General features: G+C 44.5%; 12 protein-coding genes across 17 annotated transcripts; 7 read left to right on the top strand and 5 right to left on the bottom strand.

The window, feature by feature from the left end:
* The first annotated feature begins 97 nt into the window (after nt 1–97).
* PGAP5 (Per1-like protein PGAP5) lies at nt 98–3,480 on the top strand. Its single transcript, XM_017085230.4, has 3 exons — nt 98–752; nt 816–1,320; nt 1,395–3,480. Exons 1-3 carry the CDS (start codon nt 334–336, stop codon nt 1,572–1,574), a joined length of 1,104 nt encoding a protein of 367 aa, XP_016940719.3. The 5' UTR covers nt 98–333; the 3' UTR covers nt 1,575–3,480.
* SLC5A11 (Sodium/solute co-transporter-like 5A11) lies at nt 1,755–6,453 on the bottom strand. Its single transcript, XM_017085207.4, has 10 exons — nt 5,981–6,453; nt 4,855–4,964; nt 4,646–4,801; nt 4,420–4,579; nt 3,784–3,849; nt 3,673–3,724; nt 3,547–3,614; nt 3,066–3,479; nt 2,321–3,012; nt 1,755–2,263 (listed from the first exon to the last, which is right to left on the bottom strand). The coding sequence occupies exons 1-10, from the start codon at nt 5,987–5,989 to the stop codon at nt 2,188–2,190; spliced, it is 1,803 nt and encodes a 600-aa protein (XP_016940696.3). The 5' UTR covers nt 5,990–6,453; the 3' UTR covers nt 1,755–2,187.
* A 753-nt stretch (nt 6,454–7,206) lies between these two features.
* On the top strand, nt 7,207–10,856 carry LOC108017951 (E3 ubiquitin-protein ligase TRIM45). Of its 2 annotated transcripts, XM_017085191.4 has the most exons (6): nt 7,207–7,429; nt 7,620–8,967; nt 9,045–9,293; nt 9,349–9,907; nt 9,963–10,111; nt 10,176–10,856. In XM_017085191.4, the coding sequence occupies exons 2-6, from the start codon at nt 7,780–7,782 to the stop codon at nt 10,791–10,793; spliced, it is 2,763 nt and encodes a 920-aa protein (XP_016940680.3). In that variant the 5' UTR covers nt 7,207–7,429; nt 7,620–7,779; the 3' UTR covers nt 10,794–10,856. The 2 variants fall into 2 exon arrangements, with proteins under 2 accessions (XP_016940680.3, XP_070850673.1); XM_070994572.1 differs by having other exon boundaries at nt 7,207–8,967.
* Nucleotides 10,857–11,181: 325 nt separating this feature from the next.
* Su(var)205 (Suppressor of variegation 205) lies at nt 11,182–14,050 on the bottom strand. Of its 2 annotated transcripts, XM_017085244.4 has the most exons (5): nt 13,891–14,050; nt 13,641–13,770; nt 13,457–13,573; nt 13,265–13,385; nt 11,182–11,643 (listed from the first exon to the last, which is right to left on the bottom strand). In XM_017085244.4, the coding sequence occupies exons 2-5, from the start codon at nt 13,749–13,751 to the stop codon at nt 11,372–11,374; spliced, it is 621 nt and encodes a 206-aa protein (XP_016940733.1). In that variant the 5' UTR covers nt 13,752–13,770; nt 13,891–14,050; the 3' UTR covers nt 11,182–11,371. The 2 variants fall into 2 exon arrangements, with proteins under 2 accessions (XP_016940733.1, XP_070850711.1); XM_070994610.1 differs by lacking the exon at nt 13,891–14,050 and having other exon boundaries at nt 13,641–13,780.
* A 420-nt stretch (nt 14,051–14,470) lies between these two features.
* Nucleotides 14,471–15,092, top strand: Ssb-c31a (single stranded-binding protein c31A). Its single transcript, XM_017069047.3, has 2 exons — nt 14,471–14,630; nt 14,693–15,092. The coding sequence occupies exons 1-2, from the start codon at nt 14,568–14,570 to the stop codon at nt 14,969–14,971; spliced, it is 342 nt and encodes a 113-aa protein (XP_016924536.3). The 5' UTR covers nt 14,471–14,567; the 3' UTR covers nt 14,972–15,092.
* A 123-nt stretch (nt 15,093–15,215) lies between these two features.
* LOC108005698 (transmembrane protein 222) lies at nt 15,216–16,200 on the bottom strand. Of its 2 annotated transcripts, none has more exons than XM_017069035.4 (2): nt 16,041–16,200; nt 15,216–15,966 (listed from the first exon to the last, which is right to left on the bottom strand). In XM_017069035.4, exon 2 carries the CDS (start codon nt 15,927–15,929, stop codon nt 15,393–15,395), a length of 537 nt encoding a protein of 178 aa, XP_016924524.2. In that variant the 5' UTR covers nt 15,930–15,966; nt 16,041–16,200; the 3' UTR covers nt 15,216–15,392. The 2 variants fall into 2 exon arrangements, with proteins under 2 accessions (XP_016924524.2, XP_016924517.2); XM_017069028.4 differs by having other exon boundaries at nt 15,216–15,990; nt 16,041–16,188.
* Nucleotides 16,201–16,462: 262 nt separating this feature from the next.
* Nucleotides 16,463–17,811, top strand: LOC108021585 (cytidine deaminase). Its single transcript, XM_017090370.4, has 3 exons — nt 16,463–16,639; nt 16,696–16,888; nt 17,442–17,811. The coding sequence occupies exons 1-3, from the start codon at nt 16,576–16,578 to the stop codon at nt 17,659–17,661; spliced, it is 477 nt and encodes a 158-aa protein (XP_016945859.1). The 5' UTR covers nt 16,463–16,575; the 3' UTR covers nt 17,662–17,811.
* A 102-nt stretch (nt 17,812–17,913) lies between these two features.
* On the top strand, nt 17,914–18,875 carry LOC108021584 (cytidine deaminase). Its single transcript, XM_017090369.4, has 2 exons — nt 17,914–18,136; nt 18,318–18,875. The coding sequence occupies exons 1-2, from the start codon at nt 18,067–18,069 to the stop codon at nt 18,758–18,760; spliced, it is 513 nt and encodes a 170-aa protein (XP_016945858.3). The 5' UTR covers nt 17,914–18,066; the 3' UTR covers nt 18,761–18,875.
* A 274-nt stretch (nt 18,876–19,149) lies between these two features.
* Nucleotides 19,150–20,521, top strand: LOC108021583 (uncharacterized). Its single transcript, XM_017090368.4, has 2 exons — nt 19,150–19,887; nt 19,955–20,521. Exons 1-2 carry the CDS (start codon nt 19,530–19,532, stop codon nt 20,389–20,391), a joined length of 795 nt encoding a protein of 264 aa, XP_016945857.1. The 5' UTR covers nt 19,150–19,529; the 3' UTR covers nt 20,392–20,521.
* Nucleotides 20,522–20,559: 38 nt separating this feature from the next.
* Nucleotides 20,560–21,595, bottom strand: LOC108021559 (uncharacterized). The gene is made up of 2 exons (XM_017090329.4): nt 21,349–21,595; nt 20,560–21,287 (listed from the first exon to the last, which is right to left on the bottom strand). Exons 1-2 carry the CDS (start codon nt 21,559–21,561, stop codon nt 20,637–20,639), a joined length of 864 nt encoding a protein of 287 aa, XP_016945818.1. The 5' UTR covers nt 21,562–21,595; the 3' UTR covers nt 20,560–20,636.
* Nucleotides 21,596–21,749: 154 nt separating this feature from the next.
* Nucleotides 21,750–24,475, bottom strand: Snx6 (sorting nexin 6). 2 transcript variants are annotated; one of them, XM_017090327.4, is made up of 8 exons: nt 24,336–24,475; nt 23,770–24,159; nt 23,592–23,713; nt 23,084–23,528; nt 22,837–23,019; nt 22,564–22,581; nt 22,284–22,393; nt 21,750–22,222 (listed from the first exon to the last, which is right to left on the bottom strand). In XM_017090327.4, exons 1-8 carry the CDS (start codon nt 24,339–24,341, stop codon nt 22,129–22,131), a joined length of 1,368 nt encoding a protein of 455 aa, XP_016945816.3. In that variant the 5' UTR covers nt 24,342–24,475; the 3' UTR covers nt 21,750–22,128. The 2 variants fall into 2 exon arrangements, with proteins under 2 accessions (XP_016945816.3, XP_016945817.3); XM_017090328.4 differs by lacking the exon at nt 22,564–22,581 and having other exon boundaries at nt 24,336–24,473.
* Nucleotides 24,476–24,612: 137 nt separating this feature from the next.
* LOC108019814 (myb/SANT-like DNA-binding domain-containing protein 3) lies at nt 24,613–25,585 on the top strand. Of its 2 annotated transcripts, none has more exons than XM_070994561.1 (3): nt 24,613–25,153; nt 25,206–25,252; nt 25,310–25,585. In XM_070994561.1, the coding sequence occupies exons 1-3, from the start codon at nt 24,778–24,780 to the stop codon at nt 25,583–25,585; spliced, it is 699 nt and encodes a 232-aa protein (XP_070850662.1). In that variant the 5' UTR covers nt 24,613–24,777. The 2 variants fall into 2 exon arrangements, with proteins under 2 accessions (XP_070850662.1, XP_016943318.3); XM_017087829.4 differs by having other exon boundaries at nt 25,304–25,585.
* Nucleotides 25,586–25,600: the final 15 nt, after the last annotated feature.

Here is a 25,600-nt window from a genome sequence, read left to right as displayed (position 1 = left end):
TTACAGGTCGGTGCTATCGATAGGCGAACTGGCCATTATCGTTATCTTTTTTGAGTTCGGCCGCAGCTATCGCTCTGAACTAATCGAATATTGTCCACCTCTAAGAGGAGAAGAAGCAGAGAATCTTGTTATTGTTTTGTTTAAAGAATATAATATACGAAATAAATGGTTTTTATTGAAAATTGGCAGCAATTTATGGTGTGCAACTAAAATAATACCAGCTACTGAGGCGGCACTTGGCTTGGCGCCTCCAACAACAAGTGGAACAAACAAACTTCCAAGTTAATTTAAATCGAAGGCGACTATTTTTTGAAACCGGTTTGAAATCCCGAAATGCGGTTTCTGTACGCCTGCTTTGTGATCCTGCTGTGCGCCCTGATTTTCTGCGAGTACGTGGCGGACTTTGTGGTGCTGCAAAAGTGCAAGTGGCCGGAAATCAAGCGGAAGAAGTATGTGGACGATCCGCTGAGGGCGATGATCCTCGCGGATCCCCATCTCTTGGGACCCCATCGCGGCCACTGGCTGGACAAGCTGTACCGGGAGTGGCATATGACACGCGCCTTCCAGGCGGCATCGCGGCTATTCCAGCCGGACGTGGTCTTCGTCCTGGGCGACTTGTTCGATGAGGGAGACATGGTGAGCGACAAGCAGTTCCAGGAATATGTGTGGCGCTACCTGAAGATGTTCCACTTGCCGCCGGGTATACCGCTCATCAGTGTCGCGGGAAACCACGACGTGGGCTTCCACTACAAGTAAGTCAATCAATATCCAAAGTCCATTCCATTTACTAATCCCAGCCTATATGTCTCTCCCAGAATGCATCCCTTCTTTATGACACGTTTTGAAAACTATCTAAACAACTCCTCGGTGAACCTGTTTACCATCAAACAGATACATTTCGTGGTAATAAACTCAATGGCCATGGAGGCCGATGGCTGCATGTTTTGCAACCAGGCCGAGGATCAGCTGAAGAACATCTCGCGAACGTTGCACTGCATGAAGTATCCGCTGGAGGCGGAGTGCGCCCGCACCAGGCGGCACCCATATAGCCAGCCGATCCTGCTCCAGCACTTCCCGACGTATCGAATTTCGGATACCATGTGCGAGGAGCACGATGCTCCGTACATCGAAACGTTCCGCGAGCGCTTCCATGTCCTCTCCAAGGACGCCACGGATATGCTGGGCGATTTGCTTAAGCCCAGGCTGGCATTCGCCGGCCATTCACATCACTTTTGCCACAGTGTCAATAGGTTGGGAATCGATGAGTACACAGTGGCCTCCTTTAGTTGGCGGAACAAGGTCAATCCCAGCTTTATGCTGGTGGGTATTATATTTCTTTCTTGTGATTGTAAACCCTCCGAACTTGTACTAATAACTACTAATATTTATTTTAGGCCACTATCACCCCCGACGACTACGTGGTATCCAAGTGCAAAATGTTGCCGCAACAGTTTGTCTTCAACAGCTACCTGAGTGCTGGCATCCTCTGCTTCATTGTCATCGCGCTACAGCTTCGGAAGTGGATCAAAAGCAGAGGGCAGTCCTCGGCCGCTGATCATCGGAAGGTCAATTAGTTGTATGTACGAGCTAGCCTATACGAGGCACATCCTCTTTTGTGATTTACGCCTGATTGGGGCTTAGTTTAGACTAGATACAGCCAGATTCCAGACTCAGATCCCAGATCCAAACAGTGGTCATATCATTCCTGCTGCTTTGCAATCGCTTGACTATATTCTAGGTGTAAACAATTCGGACAGTGTGTATAATCTATTTATTGAATTTATCACAGACATTATGTTTGTAAAGTCACACGGAATAGATTATGAGACACAGTCTGCTGACTACAAATCGGAAATGCCAAAAAAATAATGCTTCAACATAAGCTGGAAAGTGAAGAACAGATGCGAACAGAACAATTAAATAAAGCTATATTATAATACAATAATTACACTACGCTAATGATTGTGCACTCTGGATATTGAGATGCAGATTCATAGGTTCCTGTACTTCGGTTTGTGTTTTCCAATCCAATAACTGGATCGCATTGTACTAGACTAGGCTATTTGTTAAGGTAACTACCACAAAGCAACTACCACTACATACTATGCTAACAAAACAGGGTGTGTGGAATACAATATCTCAATCAATTCCATTAAGTTTGGCACACATAGTTATGGCGCGTCTATTTTAGGATACGTTCAGGAGGTTTTTGTGCGCCTGCGCATTAGGATTTCGACCGGTAAAGCACTCCTTTGGAAGGAATCTTAAAGAAGAAAAGGGTTTAATTTCAGTATCTAAACACATCAAACAATTAATGTACCTGTGAATCACTGGTGATATTAGATCCGGATCCAGAGTTTTGATGTTCGTGGGTTTGGTCACAAGGGAGACCAGTGCACCCACCACGATGACTGTGGCCACACCAATGGGATTTATCCAGTGGTAGGACAGCCGGTACAGTGGGAAAACTTGCTCCTCATCCACCCATATGTTTTCCCTTAGGGTAACATTACCCACACATCCCTCCACGGATACGGGAAGCTTTTGAGAATTCAATTCTCCCGCTGCGATGGTAAACTGCGTTCCAAAGGAGATCCAACCGGCGAGCAGAGCACTGGCAATTCCGCCCACAGCAGTGCCCACAGTATTGGCCCAGGGAACGAGCATTCCCAGGGTAAACAGGCCAAAAGTGGTTCCAGCTGCGATGGCCGTCATTGAAGTGCAAATGCTCAGGATTCCACTCAACTGTTCCAAGACAAACACCAGTGAGAGGGCCACCAAACCAAGAACTATGATAGTTGACTTGACCAAAATTGTGGAGGCCCTTTCACTTGGTTGCATCTTGAAGCAGCCGCGAACTATATCCTCCAGGATCACCAATGAAGTGGAGTTGAGAACTACGGAAAGAGAACTCAAGGCTGCGCCGAATATACCAGCTATAAACAATCCGGACATTCCATAGATGTGACCAACACTCTGCACCACAAAGAGCGGAAGGAGTTGATCGTCGTGCTGTTAAGAAATAAAAGTAAGCTAAGATTCCAAGTTATTTATTATTTACTGACCGTTATTAATCCCGCACTTAGAGGATCACAGTCCTTGTACATCTCGAAGATAAGCAGTCCCACATAACAACAAACTGAGACAAAGGCAGCCACTCCAATGGTAAAAATAGCCATGGAGGCACGGGCTTTTTTCAGCGAGGGAAGAGACATGTATCGCTGAACCATGGTCTGATTGACGGCATTAAAAGACGTCCAGTATGAGAATCCACCGATAAGAACACTCCAAACTGTATGACGAACGTATGGCGAGGGATTTGTGTTGTTGAAGATCAGCCGACCACCTTTGGCGGCATCATCAAAAAGCACATTTAAGCCATTGGCGTAAATAGTTGCCAAAACAGCCACGGCTAGGACGGAAAGGAACATCACCAGCACCTGCCAGGCATCAGTGTGGACCACTGCCTTGATCCCTCCCTGGAAATGCACAGTTGGAGGATCTCAATGACTTGACAAATTAGGGATCATATAGTCTACAACTTACCACAAAAGTGTAGAAAACACACACGACCACAATGACCACTGCAATCACATGGAGGTTAATGCCGGAAACTGCAATATTATCAAAAGATTAGAGGAGTATTTTAAGCAGTTTAAAAATACACCTTACCCTGATTCAGAGCTATAGCTGGCACATACACAATAAAAGGCAGAAACAGTATCTGGAAACAATGATCAATGAATATTTAAATAATGAAACTCGATCTGATCTTGTACTTACCTCATCCAGTATAAACATAAACGATGCTATACTACGTATAACCGAATGGAAACGCATCTCCAAGTACTGAAAACGAAGTTGTCTTTAATCATTATAATGAAATGCTTTTAAGATTTTTTACTGGCTATAAGAAAGCTAACGTAATTTTGACTATTGCCTGAACACAACTGTCAAGTGGATGCAAAATACATTGCAATTAATCATATCGGACCCATGGAGACACAGAAAAAACATCGCAACAAGTGGGCGAGAGCAAAGTCCAAGAAATTCCACTTGAGGAGGGTGGTCTCCGATTCTCAGTTAATTAAAGTGTTCACTACATTTTCCGTTCATTGATGGCAAATAAATGAAGCAGTGAAAGGGGGAAGACGGAAGCAACTAAAAGTGTCACGTTATTATCAAGAAGCGAAGTCTAACTTTTCTATTTATAAATTTCTTTAGCATTATTTCTCTTTAAAAGGGTTTCCTTCCCCAGTTCACATGACTTATAAGCTTTGGGAATATAAAATATTCCTCATAAAATACGTGTAAAGCTCATTTAAACAACTTCCCTAATAGACACTTGAGGATTTAAGTGTTTTACTTCTTCTATCACTACATTGTAAATCAATAAATCAGGTTCCTTCTAGTATTTACCTCATACGAAGAGCCTACTTGAAGAGCCGAGAATACGGGTATGTAGACATAGGAGACGGCAATGCCTTGGAGAACGATTGCGATGGCTATAAACCAATATTGCGTGCCATAATTGTAGATTTCGGAGGTGGTGCCCAGTATCGTGACGCCCGATATATAGCTGGAAACAAAAGGGTACAGATTACAGGGATTCCTAGTGGTAGCACTATCTCATCATCAACAATACCTGGCTATCAGACTCATGGCAACGGGGAAAACTTTCAGATTGCGTGACCCCAACAGGTACTCGCTCATCTTCTCCGATCCGAAATCGTGCTTTCGCCTTTCTGGCATGGTGGTCGGTAGAGTGGGTTCCGCCTCCTCGAGCTTCTTCTTGCTCTTCCTGTAATTAACTCAATTGTTTGGCAATGCATTGTGGAATTGAAGGTCACTCACTTGATGCACCCAAAATAGATTCCCGTACCGGTGGACAATACGATCATGCCAAGGAAAACTATATAGTCCACACTGCCGAACCTGTAGCTTTCCATGCCTTTCTTCTCCACCTATCGAGAGAAATACATTGTAAATATTATTGACAGATATGTAGAAGATTTAGCCCTGAAGTGATTTCTGTGTCACCACTGTATGACTTTTTTTCTTTACAAATTTACAATAACGCAGCTGGTACTGAGATTCTAAACTTTTATATCTTCTGTGTGAACAAGTGCGCGAAATGGTCTTAAAACTGTATAATGATTGCCTGTCTGGGTTTCTAAGTTTTTTATTGTTGTTGCTATAGTTTATCTAAATGGGATAACTACAAACTGTCCCAAAACTTGTAGGGAAAAATCTTTTCTTAAAAGCAGTATAACAACTTTTAAATTTCATGCTAATAACAATTATCTCGGTTCGTTTATTTATATATTACCCCCAATAAAAGTTTATCTCAGTTTATACTCCTTATTTCGCCCATTCCGGCATCATTAAACGAAGAAGACTTTAGTCTCTTAATCCACAATTCTCCATGTGGAGTCATGGGAATCAGGTCTTATCAGCAGGTGCCTGCTTATTATTCATCAAATACGAAATCAAAGCGTTCGGGCCAATCTCAATGTGTTAGAGACTTTAACCCATTACCCAATGTATTATTTATTTGAGCTGTTTTGCAAACGTATACAACATTATAAAACCTTTTTCAAATTGCTATAACAAGCTCATTGATGATAACATGTTCAGGATACTTTGACATTCGCCAGGTTGGGTATAATATCTTATTGTATTGGTAATATAATTGGAGTTTAAGAGAGAAACTTATGTAAAAACACAGAGCAGACGGTTTGATGAAAAAATTTCATTAATGGGATATTTCGTCTACGATTTCAGTTCATTGACTGGTCAGTACGAAGATCAATCGGAACCGATCAAATCTCAGTTCGGGAAGAAGAGACTTCAACCTTATACGCAATATCTCTGGCAGCATTATCGCCCTGGAATTGGACTTTGCAACACAAATGCCGGGTCCCCGCCCCTCATGAATAGCATTTAACATTAGGGACCGGCGAAAGGTGCGAATACGTACCGCTTCCATATTGTTGAAGACCGGCAAACGATGGGGTTTACGAAGGTGGGGTGGTTTTCAGAACTGGAGCACCAAAGCCAAACGGAAAATTGTGCGTCCCGCACGAAAATCAACACCAAAGCAAACACACGATAAACAGCCAGCCAGAGCGAATTACCAAGAAATCCGCGAAACGCAATGAAAATTGTCTTGTGGCACGAAGGGTCAACGGATTCCGTTCAATTCCATGGGTTTTGGAATGGTTTTATAAATGTTATTTCACTACACCGAACACAACCACATTAAAACTAAAACCGAAAATGTAAATCGCTAAACGGAAAGCGAGAGTGAAAGGAAAGTTTTATCGGTCCGTTCTGCCCGGTTATGCCGATTCTTTCAAGTCGAAAATACGATTGTACAAAACTAAAAAGTATTCCACGTCCGAACCGCAGCAACAACATCAACCGATTCCGCTTCCGAACTGCAACTGATGTGTACGAGCGAGTCGAAAAAAGAGGCACTGGGCCAGCTGCTTGAAAAAACAAGTGGCAATGCTAGCACCAAGGTACCCGACCTTCGTATACCCATTACCCAATCTATAAGATAGGAGGTCTATGGGAACTGAGGAACCCTTTGTATAGCATGATCAAAAAGGACATAATAATCTATTTTTTTTATGAAAACCATTTTAATACCCTTGCTTATATTAAAAATACAAATGCTGTAGAATGTCTTTTAGTTCCATTATAATGGATACGACATACCCCTATACCATGCGAGAACTGGGTTCGAAAAGCTCCCTCTCCCACCCATTTATTTTGCCCGAGAGAGCGGGCGGCACCGTGTAACTGTGAGATTTGTGAGAGGGGAGGGATTTTGGCGAGAGTACGAGGTGGGAGAAAGAGAGAGCTTCCCGTGGCTTTTGTAATCTTCACTGTATTATGTCAATACGAGTGGTTACTTGATTACTTGACCATTTGATCAGCTAATGGAGCTATTAACGGAACTTATACGATGGGGGATGCATTCAACAGAAAAAAAGGAAAATTGTTATATCATTATTTCAAATAATTTGTAACGTTATGTTATATCATACTAAATTGGTTTATTATTTTTGGGTTGTTGGACATTTTAATTATATTTAAGTTTAGAAAATTTTACCAATCGAGCTAGTTTAATAGCTAACATGAGAATTCCTTCTCTGTGATATACAAAATATATATATTCCCTATTTTTTCATGAATCAAAATTTTGGTTCCTGAAACACACTATTTTAAAATAATTATGTGATTTGTTATAGTGTAGGAAACGAGTGTTTTACTTACCTATGAATCACTGGCTATATCAGATCCGAGTGTAGAGTTTTAATTTCGGTGGTCTTAGTCACGTTGGTTAATAGAGTTCTCATTTCTTCTGATGTGGTTTCTCCAATCGGATTTATCGAGATGAATGAATGGCGGTACCACTTAGGTAGGTTTGTATTTTCCACACAATTTAGTAGTTCCGGAGATGTTCCGATTTGGTCTTCTGGCCACTAAATCGGAATAGTCAATCAATAGCGAGTGACAGGTCTTCATGGGAGAACTATTTAGAATGAGCAACCACAACATATAATTGCACAATTGTCATTGTCAGACTTTTGCCACCTCTCCATTCGCAGTGCGCCCTGAGCTTCCAATGCGGAATGTAATTGGATTAGGCAGCAACCAAGTCCAAAACCCAGTCGCAGTCACAGTCCCAATTGCAAAGGGAACACTCGTTGGTGCTCCAGATTGCCACGAATCCATGGTCCAAGCTGCAGGATTGCATAACCTGGAAACATGAGCAGGACGAACCACTCCAAGATCGTTTTCAAGCGGAAATCGAGTGTCGGAAGCAAGAGCAATCAGCTAATTGATTATGAACGCATCCAGGGAGACTTGGAAGTGGGGGCTCCGACAGCCTCACCTCCAACAGTTGTGCCCACCAGTGGGGGCCAGGGAAAACTAAAGGTGAAGCTGAGCTCTGCCAAGATATCCCTGCGTAAGAGCGAGCAGACTTCGCAGAATAGTCTTCAGGCTGCAAGCCAGTCAGATGCAGTGCGTCGGAAATCAGCACCTCAACTCTTTACCTTCACCATTGCTCCCCAAGTTGAAGCAAATTCGGTGGTACAACCTCCTATGGTGCCTAAAATACCTGTTTTTACGCCAAACAGCTCCATTAGGCGATCAAGGACCTTGGGTTTGTCGAATGGCGCCCAAGCAGGGACTTCTGGGCTAGCCTCCAAGGATCTTGCATTGCACGACATGGACAGTGGCAGTGGCAGTGAGCCCACCAGCAGCTTGGCCGGAGGCGGTAGTTCCACTTCTCCCGAATCCCTGCTGGACAACATACTCAGTGGTGCCTCCTCAGTATCCGTCCAAAGTAGCAGCAGCAGTCAGGCGAGCAATGCCACGGTGGCCCAGCCCATCAAAGCCAAGGAGCAACTGCTTCCGAAGAGGCTGCTTAGCCTGAAGGCTTCTCCCGAACTGAGGATATCTCCTCCCACACCAGACACCTCTCAACCCAAGATGCAAATGCTACCGCAACTTCTGCTGGCAGCTTCTCCAAGGCCAGAGATCTTCGATGCCCCATCACCACTGGCCAGGAGTCCCTCACGTTCGCCGGCGGTATCGCCAGGAGTTTCACCCTCGCCCAGCATCACCCTGAGACCCAGTACTCCACCCGAGAGCACCATAACTTTCACGGATGATCTCAAGTGCGGCATCTGCCTGGATGTTTTCACGGATCCCAGGACCCTATACTGCCTGCACTCCTTCTGTTTGCAGTGCCTGGTAAGCGAGAACTTCAAGGACGAGTCCTTGTGGGATCAGGATCCTGCACGTAGCGAGGATCCCTCGAGCTACAGCCTGAGATCGGAGATGGGTGGATCTAGTGCGGAACTCACGGCTACTGTTTCACCAGCCAGGCAACGAGGTGCTAGTTTTAGTCTTAGAAGAAAGAAGTCAATGGATCGCCTAGTGATCAGGGTAAGATTGGTAGTTACATCATGATGATGAGTCCTAAAAGAGTGTAGAATCCTATTAAGCCCAATTCTCTTTAATAGTCCAAGAGTGAAGGCAAGCGTTCGACTAGTTCCTTTGGGACCCGCTTCACTGGAAGCTTTGTTAGCGAAGCACCTATCCGATGCATCCGTTGTCATACCTGCAACTATCCCACGGATCTCCCCTTGGGTGGAGTGCGTCAGCTTCCCCAGAACTATTTGATAGTAAGACGCATCGAGGCCCTGCGACTACAGGCTGGGGAGGATGTAATCTCCAAAGTGTGGTGTTCCCTTTGCACCGATGAGATCAGTGTAAGGATAGACGAATTCTTTTGGGTAGTTGTCCACCTTCTTATCCTCCTTCCAGGCCACCTACCATTGCATCAGCTGCACCTTGAATCTCTGTACCTTGTGCAAGGAGGCTCACGAAAGGCAACGAAGCACCTCCAATCACCGGATGAGAAGCATCCTTGAACTGAGACGCGCCAGGAAACAAAAGCAGCAGCAAATGGGACTGGGAGATAATAGCAAGCTAGTGCTCCGATGTGGAATCCACACCAACTTCGAACTGAAGGCATTCTGTACCCAATGTCGACAACTGGCCTGCACCGATTGTCTGGTGCTCCTCCATAAAGGACATCGACATGAGACCATATCCCGGGCAATAGGACATCAGGGAAAACTCCTCAAGGAAGCTACAGATCAAACTCGTCCGCTTTGTCAATATGCAGAGCACTCCATCGAGAGATTGAATGATATCGCCCGTGGAATCAACAACAGATGCGATGATATCCAGAGTCAAGTGGAGCGGTACATGCAAAACTACATCGAGGCATTGGATGTTCATCGTAGGACCCTCCTCCAACAAATCAGTAGAGCTAGGGAGTCTAAAGTCGAGGTTGTCCTTAAGCAGCAACTGGATTTAGGTGAGATTTTTTCCTTGCTTAAGTAAATCTTTTGTTATCTATGATAATCCTCTAGAGAAACGCACGCAGCAGGCCATGGATGCAGTACGATTCAGTCAAGAGCTGTGCGAGATTGGAGCCGATGTGGAGATCCTGAGTTATGCGGCCATACTTCTCAGGCGCTTGGAGTACTGTCAACAGTTTAAGCCGCCAGTGGATCCGAAAGTGGGTTAACCATCCATTAATTTAATAACATTAAACTGTATAAGGTATGTAACTTTCCAAACAGATCTCAGACTCTCTACACTTCCTACCCAAAATTCGAGCTCCGGCGACGAAGGAACAGCGCGATATTCCTCTGTATGGCATCATCACCATGCAGGTGGTGGAGCCCGGTCTGTGCACCTTGGAGTGGGAGGGGTTTTCCCAGTTGCGACTTCATAAGAAGGCCGATCTTCTATTGCACTCCAGAGATGCCGATGGCGTTTCCCTCTGTCACGGAGGCCTGGAGATCAACTGCATGCTCAAGTACAAGGACTCGAGCTCCAAGTTCCTGCCCGTGGAGGTATCGGACAATCGGGATGGCACCTACAATATCTCGTTCACGCCGGATGCCCAGGGCGCCCTGATCCTGACGATCACAATCAACGAGCGGCCCATCAAGGGAGGTCCTTTCACCTTCCAGGCGCGTCAGGTTCGTCCGCACACGGGCATATACCACTGTTGCTCCTTCTGTTCCGGAAAGGGCAATCGAAATGTCATGTGCTCGTGTGAGGGTCGAATGCCAGGATATAGTGGCTGTGGTCATGGTCACGTAGGACACCCGGGGAGACGTCACTGGTCCTGCTGCGGCAATGTCCTAGAGAACTCCGAATGCAATGTGGCCAACAAACTGTTAAATAACTAGGGAAGGAAGTAACTAATCATAAATAAATAATAAGGGATGCTATCGTCCCTCGACCATCAGTTATCCGCTAGTCTACAGCAAAGTACAGATGTACGAAGGTGTCACAGAAATCTCTTCCAACCAAATGTCTTTAAAATTCTTAGGTACATCAATATAATCAGAAGGCGCTTCTGCCTTTGGATTTTTTCTGAGTTTCAATGATGGAAACATTCGTTCGAAAACTCCAAAAATCCCAAATTACTTTGATCTGAAAACCCAGAAAGAACGACGCCTTATGCTCAACACAATCGATGACCTTGAAAATGACGAGTGTGCCATAGAGGAAATCTTCCTGCCATATGGTCAACACATGCGCATCAGACCCCGACCTTGAATCCAAACAGGAATATTAGTTGGTATTACTTGAATAGGCTCCAGCTGAACATAGGTTTTTGTTTATTCGTTGAAAATGTTAATCATAAATACAAACATTGATGCTGGACAGTAATGTAAATGTAGTCCGAAGCTTCATGAGTTGTGAGGGGGTTTTCAAAACGCCTGCGTGGAGGCCAGACATAATTCTAGGAAGGTCGTAATATTTAATCCTCGTTATCCGAGTACCAGGACAGACGCTCCTCGTAGAAGTGGATCACCATCTGGGGGATTTTCAAATTAGCCACAGAGGAGGGCACCATTTCGGCCTGGTCCACGCCTTTGAACTGAATAAGGAATGTCAAGCGACCATTGTTGTCGGAGGCGCCCAGGATCTTCTCTGCCTCCAGGCCTCGATCGAATCCGGTAGCGCCGGTAACTGAAGCGTTGCTATCCTGATCCGCGTCTGTGGTACGTTTTGCTTTGTTGCCAGCGGGTGCTAAGAAATAATTGTAGTTTAACAATCGCATTAGTTGCAGAATTCAAAGTAGAGAATGCCACTAGATCTCAAAATAAATATGGCTATTCGTCGGTCAGCATGATATCTGATCACTGATGGAATTCTTAAGACAGTTTTGCTGAACGCACATGATTACTAATCATGATGCAATCATTTTTGCTAGTACAATTAATTTAAAATCAAAATTGTATTTAAAGTACCATATTTTACTTAGTTGACGTCGTAAATATTATGAGCGTTCAGCCGTACAAACTTGATCTCTGATTACTGATCCAATTTTACATAAGGCGGCCAATGACTTATTTTCTCTCATTTGCACAAGTACTTTGGAAGCACAGCTTATCTGTGTGTACGTACCGACCACTGTTGTATACTGTTCCTGTGACGGCATGTTACAAGAAGATCTATGCCTGCAGTTAGCGATAGGTAAAATTCTCTTCACTTAGCAAACGCTTATGTATAATCTCAAACTATTGTTTTGCTGACTTCTGGGATTTGAAAGATTATTAACATAATCTAATGCTCCGTAGACATTACAGAACCTGCCTGCTTGATCCCAACTTTCAAGAAATTTATAGTTATCCAAAAATCGAAGTTTATACGGACATGTCTAGCTCGTCTAGGGTGAGACGCGGATACAGGTACAGTGGCGGTAAAAACTGGCATGTTAACTTAGTTTAACATTTCAGAAATTTCCCCTTTCAAATCGAAAGACAACAGCCCTCAACAATTTTGTTCCAGACCCATCCCTGAGTAGGCTAATGATTATGATCAAGAACTTATATGCTTGAAGTCACAGGTGGGCACATCTAGCCTGACTCGCGAGTCTTGAGTTCCTCTGTCGACGCTTTGCTTACACCGACACTGTAAACGCTCGAGTGGCTTTGGAATACGCACATAACTACAAGTCTTACATTTCATTGTGTTTGTGTGGGCACCAATGCTTCAAATGGTTGGTAACGCTTGTTACACATTTTTAACTAATATTTTACTGTACGAAGAACGGATTCAAAATTGTTTACATTACCGTTAACCATCTTCATCCCCTAAAAACAGTTTTAGCAAAAACAAAATTCAATGCAAATTGCCAAAACAAGTCGCGTCAAGTCACAACACTGAAAGTCGCTCTCTCACTCGAGAGAGAAAGAGAGATAGACAGAGAAAAAGATATAGAGAAAAAACAGTGCTCTCTCCCTAAGAAGTAAACAATAACATTATGAAAAAAAAAATATTTTTTTTTTAATTTAAAAGATTTGGTTTTAAAACATATATAGTTATTTCATTATAGTGCACAAGCTGTACTTTTTTGGAGTAAGTACTGTGCGTTGCACTATCAAGTGATTTTAGAAAAATGCAACTATATCCATCTCTTTCTGGCACATGTGTATCTTATGGAAGAAAATTTTGCTACTTTCGCTGCTACTTCGCGTTTTAGTGATGCAAGTTCGAGGGTAACTAGACAACTGACAATGGCTAGCCATTGTTTACTGTAGTTGTAATTTTGCGCGCAAATTTAAGAGTTAGTGTAGAGAAAATCTGTATAGGTACACTCAATTGAGTGGACCACTTGAGAATTTCCCTGGCGGGGTTGCACGCATACCTGCTGGTTCTTCGGACTTTCGCTTGTTCGCCGAGGACGCCGATGTGCTGACGCGTCCTGTGTTCTCCTTGGCCTTGGCACTGCTGCTGGGTCGATCCTTCTTGGTAGCGGCAGCCTTCTCCTGCGAATGGAAAACCAAGATGTAATGGTAGCCCAAGCGAGCACAACTGTACCCGTCGCGGCGCTACTTACCTCGTCCTTGCGGCTCAGCTCGTACTGCTGGATGAGATCCTGGCAGTCGAGATTGCTTTCGGGCTCCCAGGTGTTCTCCGTTTCGGCGTAGCCCTTCCATTTGAGGTAGTACTCCACCTGCGGGTGGAAAATGGCGTTGTAGGACCAAAAAAGCCTGCGAGAACAGCCAGTACGGATCACTCACCTTGCCCTTGCGCACCCGCCGGTCGATGATCTTCTCCACGGCGTACTCCTCCTCCTCCTCGCCATCGGAACCCTTTCCGGAGCTCTCAGGATTGTCGGATTTCTTGCCCATTTTGTTTGTAATTTAAAAACTTCGCACGGTTGCAAAAAAAAAAACGAAAAAGTTTGCACAGCCACACGCACACAAGCACATGCAAGAAACCCTTTTAGTCTCTTTTTATCTAAATACAACAGATCTATCAGTCACTTACCACTAGCGAGTTGATATAAAGAAAAGGAAACTTGGACACTTTAGCGGCTTAATATTATAGTAGCAGTCAGGGTGCTGACGCTATGAGAATTTACTACAAAATGATAAGTCTGCAAAAAAAATGCGCGTTCTAAAGTGACGCCGGTCTTCCAGTGTGCGGAAGTGCGCGCGGTTTTGCAGCGCTGGGGGAAAAAATCGATAGCTCTGACAGTTTGTTTGAATTTTAATTAGGGTATTCCATTAACGGTTAAACTGTTGATTCAAATCAATTAAATTTCAGCAGTTTTCTTTTATCAAAATCGCATTTCCTTAAGAAATCAAGGCAACTCTTTAACATGCTAGTACCACTGTCCAAATTATGTACTTTACAATTAAGTAAGGGGAAAATAGTTTTATTTTTTCGAAACTTCCTGAATATTTTAGAGGGTTAATAACAAGGAAAAATATAATATAACTCATGCTTTTAGTTTAAAAAATTGTAAACAGTTCAGAAAATATAAATTTATATCGATACTTTGGGATTGTAAAATAAATCGATGTATCGATCGCCTAACCTATATCTTTGCGGCTCTTCTTCCGTGCATTTCACAACACTGCCTAACAAGCGCGAATTTTCACGCATTTTTCGCCGGCTTGTGTTTTTTTCTCTTGTCACTTTAGGAAATTAAAAGCGGGAACATGCCCAAGACAAAGAAGAAGGCACAGGCCTCCTCTTCAGAGAGCGACAGCGGACCAGAGGATGTAAGTCAAGTCAAAAAACATAAACTGACTTCAATCAGTAGAAACATCTGTCTTATCTACAGCGCAATGAGCCAGCTAGCAAGAAGGCCAAGGAATCTGCAGCTCCAAAGTCTTTAGCGGACAAAGATTCTGGCGGAGATGAGGCCAACATTTGGACCCTCGAAGGACTTCGCCAGGTGCGAGTCAGCGAGTTCCGTGGCCGCAAGTCGGTGGACATTCGAGAATACTACGAGAAGAACGGCAAAACGCTGCCCGGCAAAAAGGGCATCTCCCTCTCTATAAAGCAGTGGAAGGAACTCCTGAAAGTGGCTGAAGAGATTACCAGCGCCGTCGAGAACTAATATACATAAGTTGATCCACACGCCACACTTTAGGTTATAAGACTTTTGTTGTACTATAAACCATGTAAGCAAGCACTCTAATGGGACGAACCCAGTAAATAAACGTTATCTTTAGACTTTACTCATTGGGAATTCCGTTAATAAATGACCTACTTCACATAGCTTCAATCAATGAATGGTATATTTAAAAGGCTATTAGTTATATTCCTTATCTGGCTCATGATGTGTAGTTAAAGCGCATATCTAAATTAATAAAACGTTTAGTTTATTGCACGACATACATAAATACATAGATAAAGTGCTCAAGCTAAGTTACCTTAATTGCTTCCGTGCCTTTCTTTCAATACTCTTCTAAATTATACACAGACAAATGTTATTAAACTACAACACATTAAAGTCCCCTTAAACATAATCTTAGTCACTAAAAGTAGATGCCCAGCAGTATGCAGACGGTGAGGAGAATCGCAAACGGCAGCCAGGTCTTGATGAAGCCCCCAATTCCAACGTAGCGCCCACAAACGAACAGCCACATGCTAAGGATGATCATATTCCAGCCGGTGCTGTTCTTGTAGCGCATGTTTATGAGAGCGGTGGCCACATGCGAGTGGCAATTGTCGCAGAAGATGTTGTGCATGCGGGTGCCATAGAGCACGGATGCCTTGGACACAGCCTCGTCCCAGGCGTAGCTGCCGCCCTCCACGTATTTGGGGTGCAATCGCAGGAAGCGAGTGGGTCGGCCGAAGGCCATGTTGTCCTCTGAGACGAAGTAGGGGCCGGCAAAGTCACGGATCACTCCGGCGGAAGTGCAAATGCCCATGTGCCCGATCATGGGCAGCAGCCAGGTGAGCACCGGAATGGGCGTCCAAACGATGCAGTAGGGGAAGCGCTGATCCTTCTCGCTAACCGGTGGCAGTCTGTCCGGAACGCCATCGCCTGATCCTCCGCCGGACCCGCCCATCGAGATCTGTACGTCCTCGGACGCTGGTCGCTGGTGTCTTGGGTTCGTCGACATTATTACACTGAATGAGGTGGAAGTTTGTGCGGGAAAACCACAAAAACAGTCACTCACGGTCTATCCGGTGGTAGTGCTGACCAAATCGGTCGCTAATTTTTCCGATTGGCCTGGAATTATACGATAAGCGACGCAGCTCTCGGATTTCTGGCAGTATGTGTATGGCACAAACACAATTCACTTACAATCTAGCTGTTTATTTACATGGCGAGTGACAGTGTTGGAAAACGCTGCTGGAAGTGGGAGGAGACAGGGGCGTCTCAAAAAGGGGTACATATGTCAAGTCCCTCAAAATATTAAAATATGTAATATCACAACATAAATACAAAAAAAAAGTTCAATTAAAAAGAAAAGAAAGAGTCATTGTCAACTGTTTTTTTAATGAAAAACAAAAAAAAGGTTGAATGTTTTTAGAAATATTGAATTTAAGTTGACCATCTTAAAATGTAAACCCCCTAAAAAGCAATCCCACCCACTCCCCTTTTCAGAACAGCTGTTGCAGTCTGTGCTTTTGTGGTGGCAGTGAGAATTGGAGCTGTTTATTTGTTGAGCTGCTTTTCTATTGCGAAATAATAATTAACAATCATTGGCCATGACACAGGTGTTTATCAACGGAGCCAGAGACGAGCCCAATGTGCGGGAGTTCGAGAGCTTGGGTACGAAGTTCGGAGAAATCATAATAAATCAACCTAATGTGTTGTTCCCACCGCAGATCCCTCGATTCAGGAGCTCATCCTGGCAGCCACCGAGGCCCGGAAGCAGGCCTACTGTCCCTACAGTAACTTTGCCGTGGGAGCTGCCCTGCGGACCAGCGATGGCACAATATATTCCGGTTGCAACATAGAGAACGGGGCGTATGCCACCTGCATTTGTGCGGAGAGGACTGCAGCCGTCAAGGCCATCAGGTCAGTGGGTCAACTCCTTGGGATGTCAAATGTGCATATATATTTCAAGGATAGGCAATGTGGTGTGATCTAAATTTCAAAACCAAATTTATAAAGTATTCTGTTGTAGCTCAGGTTCTTAACTTAAAAACTAAAATATAATTTGTAATAACAAGATAACCCTAGAGGTCAAGTAGGAATTGTAATCAGTAGGTCTTTATTGATGCATACTAAGCATTCAAGCATATACATATGTATAATTACAACAGAATACCTCACCATTTACCCTGGGCAACATTAGTACATATTTTAAAATGAAATCGCTCTGAAAAACAAATATTTTAAAAAATTCTTTCCCTAAGTTCTAAGATAGCACAATATAGTTTTCGAAAATTTTGGTTTTGTATTGCCAATAGTTATGGTATTAAACCAAAAACAGTCTTACTATTTTGATATACTTTATAATAAAAAGTATCGATTTTCGACACCCTTTTAAAAGAGTTTTCTTTACAATCCGATCATGTTTCTTAATAATCCTGTTAAAAAAAATTCTAAAATGATATTTTTATTTCAGCGAAGGCAAACGCGACTTTGTGGCCTGTGCGGTGGTGGCCCAGCAGGACAATGGTTTCACCACACCCTGCGGCGTCTGCCGGCAGTTCCTCTCGGAGTTCGTCAACGGCAAGGACATCCCCCTGTACGCCGCCAGGCCGACCAATCTGCCTCTAAGGGTGCTCTGCACCAGCGTTCTCCAACTGCTGCCCAACGGCTTCAGCTTCTCGAACGGAAAATAGGAAGAGCGGAGCCCAACCGGATAGGGACAGGGTGCAAGCCCGCTGCAATCCATGTGCAATATTGTTTATGTGACTCCCCCAGTTTGTTATATTCTGTAAACCCACCCCTCGTTATATGTTGATTGAATAGTTTGTACACGGCACGACGCATCTGTTTGTGTTTTTCTCTTCTCTCGACGATCGTTGCTTATCAGCCGGATAGTTCTCTTTCCCGCTCCGAGTTGGCCAAGTGTTTATTTATATGTCACCATAGCCAACTTCGCGCGACACCATCACCACAAACCGTCCATTTGCCAGCGGACGTTCAGAGGAGAAACAACGAGCCACGCACTCGCTTAGCTAAAAATAATACATATTTTAAGGAAAGAGGCGTGCCTCCCCATTGATTAAAAGTATTAAATAATAATGACACATCTGACCAAAAATTTTGCACGCCCGGAAAAGGCGGAAGAGGTGGTCACATTCGGCAGTCTGGGTAAGGTTCCTCCTTCAGATTGATAATAAGAAACCGATCTTAACATATCTTAGTAGTTATCTATTTTTAAGATGTTGTTATGCATATGTAAATATTATGAATTTCCAAGATATTATAATTAGTCTCTGTTATAAGTTCATGTTCTAATTACTATAGTGACGTGAATTGTTCTACCTTTCAGATCCCTCGATTCAACAACTTTTGACAGCTGCTTTTCAAGTACGTCAGCGGGCCTATGTGCCATACAGTGGATTCAAAGTGGGGGCTGCTTTCCGGGCCAAGGTTGGTGGACAGATATTCACCGGATGCAATGTGGAGAACGCCGCCTTTACGCCGGGCTCTTGTGCGGAGCGAACGGCCCTTGCGAAAGCCGTCAGCGAGGGAGTCACCGAATTTTCCGTAGGAGCTGTTTTGGCCTACGAACCTGATGTATTCACCACTCCCTGTGGCGTCTGCCGGCAGTTCATCCGGGAGTTTGCCGACGAAGATATACCCATCTACGTGGCGCAGGCCATCGATGCGAGGATTACGGCAGAGGAGGAACCTCTGCGGAGTGACGATCCAGTCCTGTGCACCTCCATCTTCAATCTGTTACCGAGTAGTTTTCGCACTTATCGAAAGTAACACAACTGCACTGGAGAAAGAGAAGGGACCTAGTTCAAGGTTGCCCCACAACCCCTTGTCGATCGTAATCTATATTATATTAATCTAATCACTTGAAATAAAGAAAACTACACTACTTAACAAGGGGTAATATTTCAACAAAAATATGTGGAAGTAGATAATATTTTATGGCTTTAACATACGTACATATGTTAATTTAGAAGTATCTCCATGTCCTGGCATCTTGAAAAATTTACTGTATTTTTAGTAAAAAGATCTTCTCTTTTAAAGTAACAAAAGTGAACTATTAAGCAAGTGAAGAGTGCTCTAATCTTCTATAGATTTTGGCAATTGAAAGAGAATCAAAAACTTTATACAGGGGATTTCCCTATTTGTGAAAAATTTTAACTAAGCCATATTCTTGATAAACACGAAATCAAAAACGCCAGCTTAAGTATTAGATTTCACCAATGGCTACATATGTACACATGTGATTAACGATAGCACTAGGTATATGCATGCATTGATCTGTATTAATTTATGATACTTTGATTAAAATAGTACTTGTTAATTATTTCTGGGTAGATAAGAATTCGATTGGTTATACATTGGTAAGAAACAATATTTAATAAACAATAACATATTGCAGTAGGTATTTAAAGAAAAATTCACTTTCCTCGGATAAGGTGACATTCGAGTTTTACAGATTGCCAACAAATTCAGTATATGTTTCTGGCTCACAAAAATAGTTGATTAATTTTTTTTTTTTTACAAATTTGAAGTTGAAAAAATGTCAGAGAAACGGAAGCTCCTTCAGCGGTATATGAAGAACCTGAGCGACCTGCAGGATGAGCTCAAGCGAAAGGAGCTGGAGAAGAAGATGAAGGATCTGGAGATGTTGCAGTGTGAGCTGGCTCGTCGCCAGGAGAAGTCTGGAACCAAGTGCGCAGGTGGTAAAATCAAGGAGATGCGCCAAAAAAGGCTTCAAAAGGTCTTGGGCTCTTACATGATGACCTTGGAAGGATTGCTGTGTGAGCTGGCCCGCCGGGAGGCTCGGCTCAATGGGGATAGGGGTCGAGCCAGCGAGTCGGAGAACCTTGTACATCCCCAGATGTTGGAAGAGTATACGGTGGCCTTCTGCGCTGTTGGCAAGTGTTTCCTTGATCGAAATGGTAGATCCACTCATCTTTATGTCCCCAACTCTTTTCTTCGCAGGTGAAGATGGTCGGGAACTGCTGGAGGCAGCTCTCTCCGCCCGCAGGTGCGCCTATGCCCCCTACAGCAACTTTAAAGTAGGAGCAGCTTTCCGTGCAAAGTGCGGTAGGATCTACACGGGATGCAACATCGAAAACGTTGCCTTTACTCCGGGAAATTGTGCAGAGCGATGCGCCCTGGCCAAGGGCATTAGCGAGGGCGAGAAGAAGTACACGGCGGGTGCTGTGGTGGCCTATCATCCGGATGGGTTCACCACACCTTGCGGCGTCTGCCGCCAGTTCATCGTGGAGTTCGTGCACAAGGACATTCCCATTTACATTGCCAAGGCTCCGCCGCCGGAGCAAGAAAACTGTATTCCGGCGATCCAAGACACCGATGAGGTGCTGGTCACTTCCGCCTACCACCTGCTTCCATACAGCTTCACCTCATTCGAATGATCCGATCTTATAAACAAACTGCTAACATATATGTATCGCTGTTGGACCTTCCTTAAATTATTTGGGCTACAAAAATGTAATTTCATTTTTTTTTAATGCAATAAAATAGATCCACTGTCATTAGATATGTTGTTCATATAATGAACAAGAGGAAAGAAAACTTTGATGTTAGGTACCATACGCTCTATTTTGCTTAACATAAATTTAGTTAAAGGGAAAATCAAACAGATTTAAAGAGAGAACTCCTAAACATACTTGATGACGGGATCTCCAGAACCGTAGATGCCGTATTCGCTCTTTGTGGCAAACGGTGTGACTTCCTCGTGCACCAGAATAGGCTTTACACCCGGATCAAAATCCACCTTTCGGAACCGCGGATCCGTGAAGTTAGCCCGCACCTCGCTGACCATTCCCGAGTGAGGCACTCTTTTCGTGAGATTTTGGAACTCGCATCGCCGCTTGGGACACGTTTGCGTGTTGCCCTCGTCGCACATAATGGGATCCTCTTCACGGGACACTTTCCGTGTGGGCGGCATCTTCTCCGACCAATTCCAGAAGGTTATGTTGTCGTGGGCCGCCACTCCGCCCGTCAAATCCTCGGGAGTCAAGCGCACGTAGGAGAGATTATAGGTGGTGGCGGAGGGATCCAGGTACTTGCTATAGGAAGCCTCCGAGCGGTCGATGATCAGCTTGGTGGCCGCCACCGGAGTGGGCATTGTAATCGGCAGTATTTCCTGCTCCTCGGGCAGTTCCTTGAGCACAAAAGAGTCATGGCTGACACTTGAGATGGGCTTCATCTTCCGCTTTATGAAGCGAAGACAGCCCTCCTCAAAAGGCTTCATGTACTGCGTTTTCATGTTGAGCGAGGGATTCCTCAGGGTATTGGGATTGCCATACTAGAAGGATAAAGGTGTAAGAGTTAATTTCGGGCTAGAAAGCGTAGCCTAATCTTCTTACCTGCCACACATAGTTGGCCATGCATTCCGAAGTGGGTTTCTCCGACAGCAGAGGATCGTTCACATAAATGCCTTTGTCGGCAAACTTGGCATTTAGCTTGTTGCCCATCCGCAGATCTGTGATGTGACGGTGCCCGCGATAGGTCGAGGTCCTCCAATCGGGATCCTTAGGACCTGCAGGCCGCTTGTAATCGAAGACGCCAAAGTCATCCATGGTTTGGGGATTTTCAAACCAAAATTAAACTGAGGAAAGCTAAAATAAACTCTGAAACACAATTTTCAGTGACTGTGGAAAGGTGCTCTCCTTGGGACGCTAAAATTTTGGAACACCTTGCTGTCGCCTGGCTACCGAAACCGATTCCCAGCAATGCTAGTATACTGACTGCTCACAAACAGCCCGCCTTCTGTACAATATTTTTCTCGTTTATATTCTGCTTCAAATGCAAGTGTTTACAATATAGTTGTAGTTTATGCTTTAGAGAGAGGAATGCTTGTTTGACAAATATAAAAGCGCTCTGTTCACAAAACAAATGGATATTCGTTAATATAATACGTGGGCTAAGGTAATAATGTTGCACTCGATCTGGCCTGTGCAATAATAAACTGTTTGCTTAGCAATTAAACAATTGATTTACTTCGTCTCCCGGGGTCGTGTTGGTTGTCAATGAGGCGTGCGTTTCAATGGGGTGTGTAAACAATGTGCGGGTGACTCATCCTCCTACCCCTCGTCCACTTCCGGTTCCGCTTCCGTTTGCGCCGCCGCCTCCCCCGGCTCCCCGTCTCAGGCAATCTCTTTGAGCGCTAGCAGCGATTGGCGCAAGTACTCGTACTGGGTCTTGGCATGCTTGATCTCCAGCTCCGATAGCTCCACAAGGCTGGGAAAGACGGAAATGCATTAATTGTTAGATATAACAAGAGTTATAAAATCTTACTCACCTCTTCTTGAACGCAGCTACCCTTCTGTTGCGGAAACCGATCAACTCCTCCTTTCCACAGGCAGACATCGATTCGAACTTTTCACACGCCTCCGCCTGGGCAGTCTCAGCCTAGGTAAGGATTAAAAAGGATTAGTAACGCCTATATCCCAGCACAGTGGGCCACAACAAGGACATGCTAGAGTGAATATGGGTTGAGCAACGGTGGAATGCATGCAGCAGTTACGTGGGGTGGCGACACATCTACTAAACCGACGGTTAAAACGTTAAATGCCAAATACCTCTTGCACCTCCAAAGGCTGCAGTAACAGAACCACAAAACACGCACAAAGAGTGAAGAGGAGGGGACAGGCAGAGCAGAGAGCAGAGCAATGTGGGGTTGTGTACGGTAGAAATAAAATACAAGAACGCAAATAATTTGTTGTTTGTAATTAGTGAAGCGTGAATATTAATTGCCCCGCTAGAAACTTTGTAAAGGGGAAAACAATTGCTCTTTATACGATCTGAAAAACACAGTTCGGGAAAAACCTATTTTGACCATCACCCGAACTTACCGCATGAACATCCTTGTTTTTGGAACGGGCCTTCTCCAGGTTTCGATTGGCCGTCTCATAGGCGGCCAAGCATCGCAGTCTCCGGATAAGTAGTGCTTTGGCAGCGTCACTATCTCGCTGATAGTAGCGCAAGGTGTCGCCCAGCTTGAGGTCCTGATCGCTGGCCACTCGGGTCTCCAGATTCTATGGAATATTGGGAATAAAAGGTTTTATTATTGAACAACAACAGGAATTCGGACACACCCACCTTGATCCTTTCGAATATTTCCGCCGTCTTGGCCACAAACGTCTCCACGTTCCCCTTCTCCGTGGTTGAGAGTTGCGTCAACGCATTCGAAATCTTCTGATGCGAGTCACCCACATCCTTGTGGCGCTGCGTCATTTTCTCCGTTCGAATGGCTGCCTCGCGCAAATGCCCGTGGTATTCGGTGAGGAACTGCAGCTCGTTCTCGAAGAAGTCATTCACATCCCGAACAGTGGCGCTCAGCAGGATCTCGTCTGTGGTCTTGCCCAGGGACTTGACAAAGCCGCCAAAGATGGCCATCTTCTTGCGTGGCTTGGCGCACAGATCCTGGTCGTACTCGAGGAACACCTTCAAGTGCTGGTCGACGCGAAAGACAGGATGGCTGGCCAGGCGGCGCAGGAACACCTCGTGCATGGCCACCGTCTTCTTGAAGGTGGCCAGATACTCGCTTGCAAATAAATAAAAACAGAATAAGTATATAAAATCCATATTTGGAGCAATTATCCCTTACGCCTCCAGTTCTGACTTCATCTTCTTGAACTCCTCTTTGGTCATGTTACCCTCGCCTTCGCCAAGGCGCTGCAGCTTTTCACGGGAGGCATCGAAGTCTGGACGCGGTGGACAGGGCGGAATCTGGGTGGGATTTTCATAAATTAGAAACGTGTTAATAACTTAACCCGGTAACTTACAATGTAGCCGGCGTAGTCGTCGTTCTCCTCGATGCGATCGTGCAGCCAGACGAACTCCTCGTGCTGACGCACTACATTATTATCCTTTTTCGCGAATCCCGGCAGCGTGGTGCGGGTGTGCACTGTGAACTTGACCTTCTCCTTTTCGCTCAGCGCATCGGAGATCTCCACGTGGAGGGCGTTCTCGCCGAGAACGGCGGGCGTGGCCGGGGCAGAGGAGGAGCTGTCCGGCGATGTGGCCGATCCGCTGCCATTGGTGGCCCCACTGGGTGCAGGTGCTCCGCCTGTTGCTGGCGGAGTGGCCAGCGGATTTGTGGGCGAGACGATTTCCATTGTGGCGCCGTTGTTGGCGGAGGGACTGCTCAGCAGGTTTGAGTCATCCGTGCCGTCCTAGGGGGGCAAAAGAACCATTAACCGCAGTGCACTCTAGTTACGCCCATTTTATGATAAGACTTTCTTTGTGTGCGGGCGGGGCGTCATCTCAGATGCCACGAAAACAGGCAATTTATTGTTTAAATATTTCCAGCAATTTAATGCGGTTTTGTCCGGCTCCCCTTTGTACTCACCATCATTTTGCGGCCGAGTTAATAACAATTGCAATATAATTATAATAATTATTACAAATTACAGAAAACTGGAACAAGTTTATCAACACTAGAAAAACAAAAACATTATTTTTGTTTTTGTAAATACGGTCATACTGTGCCAATTGGACCAGCATATCGCTTGTTTCCTATCGGTGGCAACAGGCGGCCAATCGAATAATCGATAGCTCGCGGTGGGAAAATATTTATCGGAAACTCCATTAATCGAATTTAAAAAGTTTAAAAACCGGTACATAACGTTAAATCAATTCAATGGTTTGTGTTTGATTTTTAATTACTTTTATTTCCGAACTTTTGGAACTTCAAACTTGAACTTAACGCTAGGCAACCCTACAATCTGGTTAGTTTGCTTTTCAATTTCGAAGTGTCAATCCTGATTTATTTAATCCTGATTTAAATCAAAATGTTTAAGCTCAGTGCATTGCAAAAGCAAACGCGAAACAGGGGAAAAAACTTTGCCCCTTCCGAAGAGATTAAACTCCTAGAGCTGCTGGAACCTTATAGGCATATCATAGACAACAAGAACTCCGATTCGGCCACTTGCCAGTTGAAAAAGGAAACCTGGGAGAAGTTGGCCCACCAGTTCTCCAGCCAAACTGGCTCGAATCGCACATGGAGAACCCTCAAGGATAAGTACAAGAACATGAATAGCAAGCTTAAAACAGCGGGCTCCATGATTCCACGGTATCCCCATTCAGAAGAGTTCGATCCAGTCAGCAGTTGTGTTTCTGTGGTTTATGAGGATTCCGATCCAGAAAACTCACTGCATAATGATCAAGGTAAAGATATAACTGGTCTAAAAAATAGATTATAATGAATTTTTATTCTCAGCCGACAGTATTGAAAGCCCAACTTTTAAAACGGAAACAAATAATGAGGTTTGCTGTAGAGTTTTAGTAGATATAAACCTTTGCCTAACCCTGTTTCAGGAAAAGTTTCAGGAAACTCCCGAGGACACTCCAACAGAACCCGAACACCAGTTCGTGAAGAAAAAACTACCAAGAAGATTTATTATAAGTAAACGAAGCAAGAAGAGATTATTGGACGATGAGCAAATTGCGTTGATACGACTTCAACAAAGATTCTACTACAACGAAAACATAAGATCTGCGGAGAAACATCGCCTGGAGCTGAGGTCAATTAATCTGAAGAACGAGCTCATGGAACTAGAGCTTGAGGAAAAACGTCGGCGCCTTAGAATAGATGATTAAATTAAAGAATAAGCT

The sequence above is a fragment of the Drosophila suzukii genome, chromosome 2L (assembly GCF_043229965.1).
Source record: "Drosophila suzukii chromosome 2L, CBGP_Dsuzu_IsoJpt1.0, whole genome shotgun sequence".
In the NCBI taxonomy this organism is placed as follows: Eukaryota; Metazoa; Arthropoda; class Insecta; order Diptera; family Drosophilidae; genus Drosophila; species Drosophila suzukii.
This window is presented reverse-complemented; position numbering and strand designations above follow the sequence as displayed.

What these genes read in the sequence shown, in the direction of transcription:
- PGAP5 (XM_017085230.4), top strand. Translation starts at nt 334, where the DNA reads ATGCGGTTTCTGTACGCCTGCTTTGTGATCCTGCTGTGCGCCCTGATT. An exon ending in GACGTGGGCTTCCACTACAA is followed by an intron (nt 753 to 815) that starts GTAAGTCAATCA and finishes TGTCTCTCCCAG; the next exon opens with AATGCATCCCTTCTTTATGA. An exon ending in TCAATCCCAGCTTTATGCTG is followed by an intron (nt 1,321 to 1,394) that starts GTGGGTATTATA and finishes TATTTATTTTAG; the next exon opens with GCCACTATCACCCCCGACGA.
- SLC5A11 (XM_017085207.4), bottom strand. An exon ending in AAGTAGGCTCTTCGTATGAG is followed by an intron (nt 3,850 to 4,419) that starts GTAAATACTAGA and finishes CTTCGTTTTCAG; the next exon opens with TACTTGGAGATGCGTTTCCA. An exon ending in GTGTTTTCTACACTTTTGTG is followed by an intron (nt 3,480 to 3,546) that starts GTAAGTTGTAGA and finishes GTGCATTTCCAG; the next exon opens with GGAGGGATCAAGGCAGTGGT.
- LOC108017951 (XM_017085191.4), top strand. Translation starts at nt 7,780, where the DNA reads ATGAGCAGGACGAACCACTCCAAGATCGTTTTCAAGCGGAAATCGAGT. An exon ending in TTTGCACCGATGAGATCAGT is followed by an intron (nt 9,294 to 9,348) that starts GTAAGGATAGAC and finishes TCCTCCTTCCAG; the next exon opens with GCCACCTACCATTGCATCAG. An exon ending in AGCCGCCAGTGGATCCGAAA is followed by an intron (nt 10,112 to 10,175) that starts GTGGGTTAACCA and finishes CTTTCCAAACAG; the next exon opens with ATCTCAGACTCTCTACACTT.
- Ssb-c31a (XM_017069047.3), top strand. Translation starts at nt 14,568, where the DNA reads ATGCCCAAGACAAAGAAGAAGGCACAGGCCTCCTCTTCAGAGAGCGAC. An exon ending in GCGACAGCGGACCAGAGGAT is followed by an intron (nt 14,631 to 14,692) that starts GTAAGTCAAGTC and finishes TCTTATCTACAG; the next exon opens with CGCAATGAGCCAGCTAGCAA.
- LOC108005698 (XM_017069028.4), bottom strand. Translation starts at nt 15,983, where the DNA reads ATGTCGACGAACCCAAGACACCAGCGACCAGCGTCCGAGGACGTACAG.
- LOC108021585 (XM_017090370.4), top strand. Translation starts at nt 16,576, where the DNA reads ATGACACAGGTGTTTATCAACGGAGCCAGAGACGAGCCCAATGTGCGG. An exon ending in GCGGGAGTTCGAGAGCTTGG is followed by an intron (nt 16,640 to 16,695) that starts GTACGAAGTTCG and finishes TTCCCACCGCAG; the next exon opens with ATCCCTCGATTCAGGAGCTC. An exon ending in GCAGCCGTCAAGGCCATCAG is followed by an intron (nt 16,889 to 17,441) that starts GTCAGTGGGTCA and finishes TTTTTATTTCAG; the next exon opens with CGAAGGCAAACGCGACTTTG.
- LOC108021584 (XM_017090369.4), top strand. Translation starts at nt 18,067, where the DNA reads ATGACACATCTGACCAAAAATTTTGCACGCCCGGAAAAGGCGGAAGAG. An exon ending in GGTCACATTCGGCAGTCTGG is followed by an intron (nt 18,137 to 18,317) that starts GTAAGGTTCCTC and finishes TCTACCTTTCAG; the next exon opens with ATCCCTCGATTCAACAACTT.
- LOC108021583 (XM_017090368.4), top strand. Translation starts at nt 19,530, where the DNA reads ATGTCAGAGAAACGGAAGCTCCTTCAGCGGTATATGAAGAACCTGAGC. An exon ending in GGTGGCCTTCTGCGCTGTTG is followed by an intron (nt 19,888 to 19,954) that starts GCAAGTGTTTCC and finishes TTTTCTTCGCAG; the next exon opens with GTGAAGATGGTCGGGAACTG.
- LOC108021559 (XM_017090329.4), bottom strand. Translation starts at nt 21,561, where the DNA reads ATGGATGACTTTGGCGTCTTCGATTACAAGCGGCCTGCAGGTCCTAAG. An exon ending in TGGCCAACTATGTGTGGCAG is followed by an intron (nt 21,288 to 21,348) that starts GTAAGAAGATTA and finishes TTATCCTTCTAG; the next exon opens with TATGGCAATCCCAATACCCT.
- Snx6 (XM_017090327.4), bottom strand. An exon ending in ATGAAGTCAGAACTGGAGGC is followed by an intron (nt 23,529 to 23,591) that starts GTAAGGGATAAT and finishes TTTATTTGCAAG; the next exon opens with CGAGTATCTGGCCACCTTCA. An exon ending in AAATATTCGAAAGGATCAAG is followed by an intron (nt 23,020 to 23,083) that starts GTGGGTGTGTCC and finishes AATATTCCATAG; the next exon opens with AATCTGGAGACCCGAGTGGC.
- LOC108019814 (XM_017087829.4), top strand. Translation starts at nt 24,778, where the DNA reads ATGTTTAAGCTCAGTGCATTGCAAAAGCAAACGCGAAACAGGGGAAAA. An exon ending in CTCACTGCATAATGATCAAG is followed by an intron (nt 25,154 to 25,205) that starts GTAAAGATATAA and finishes TTTTATTCTCAG; the next exon opens with CCGACAGTATTGAAAGCCCA. An exon ending in AAACGGAAACAAATAATGAG is followed by an intron (nt 25,253 to 25,303) that starts GTTTGCTGTAGA and finishes ACCCTGTTTCAG; the next exon opens with GAAAAGTTTCAGGAAACTCC.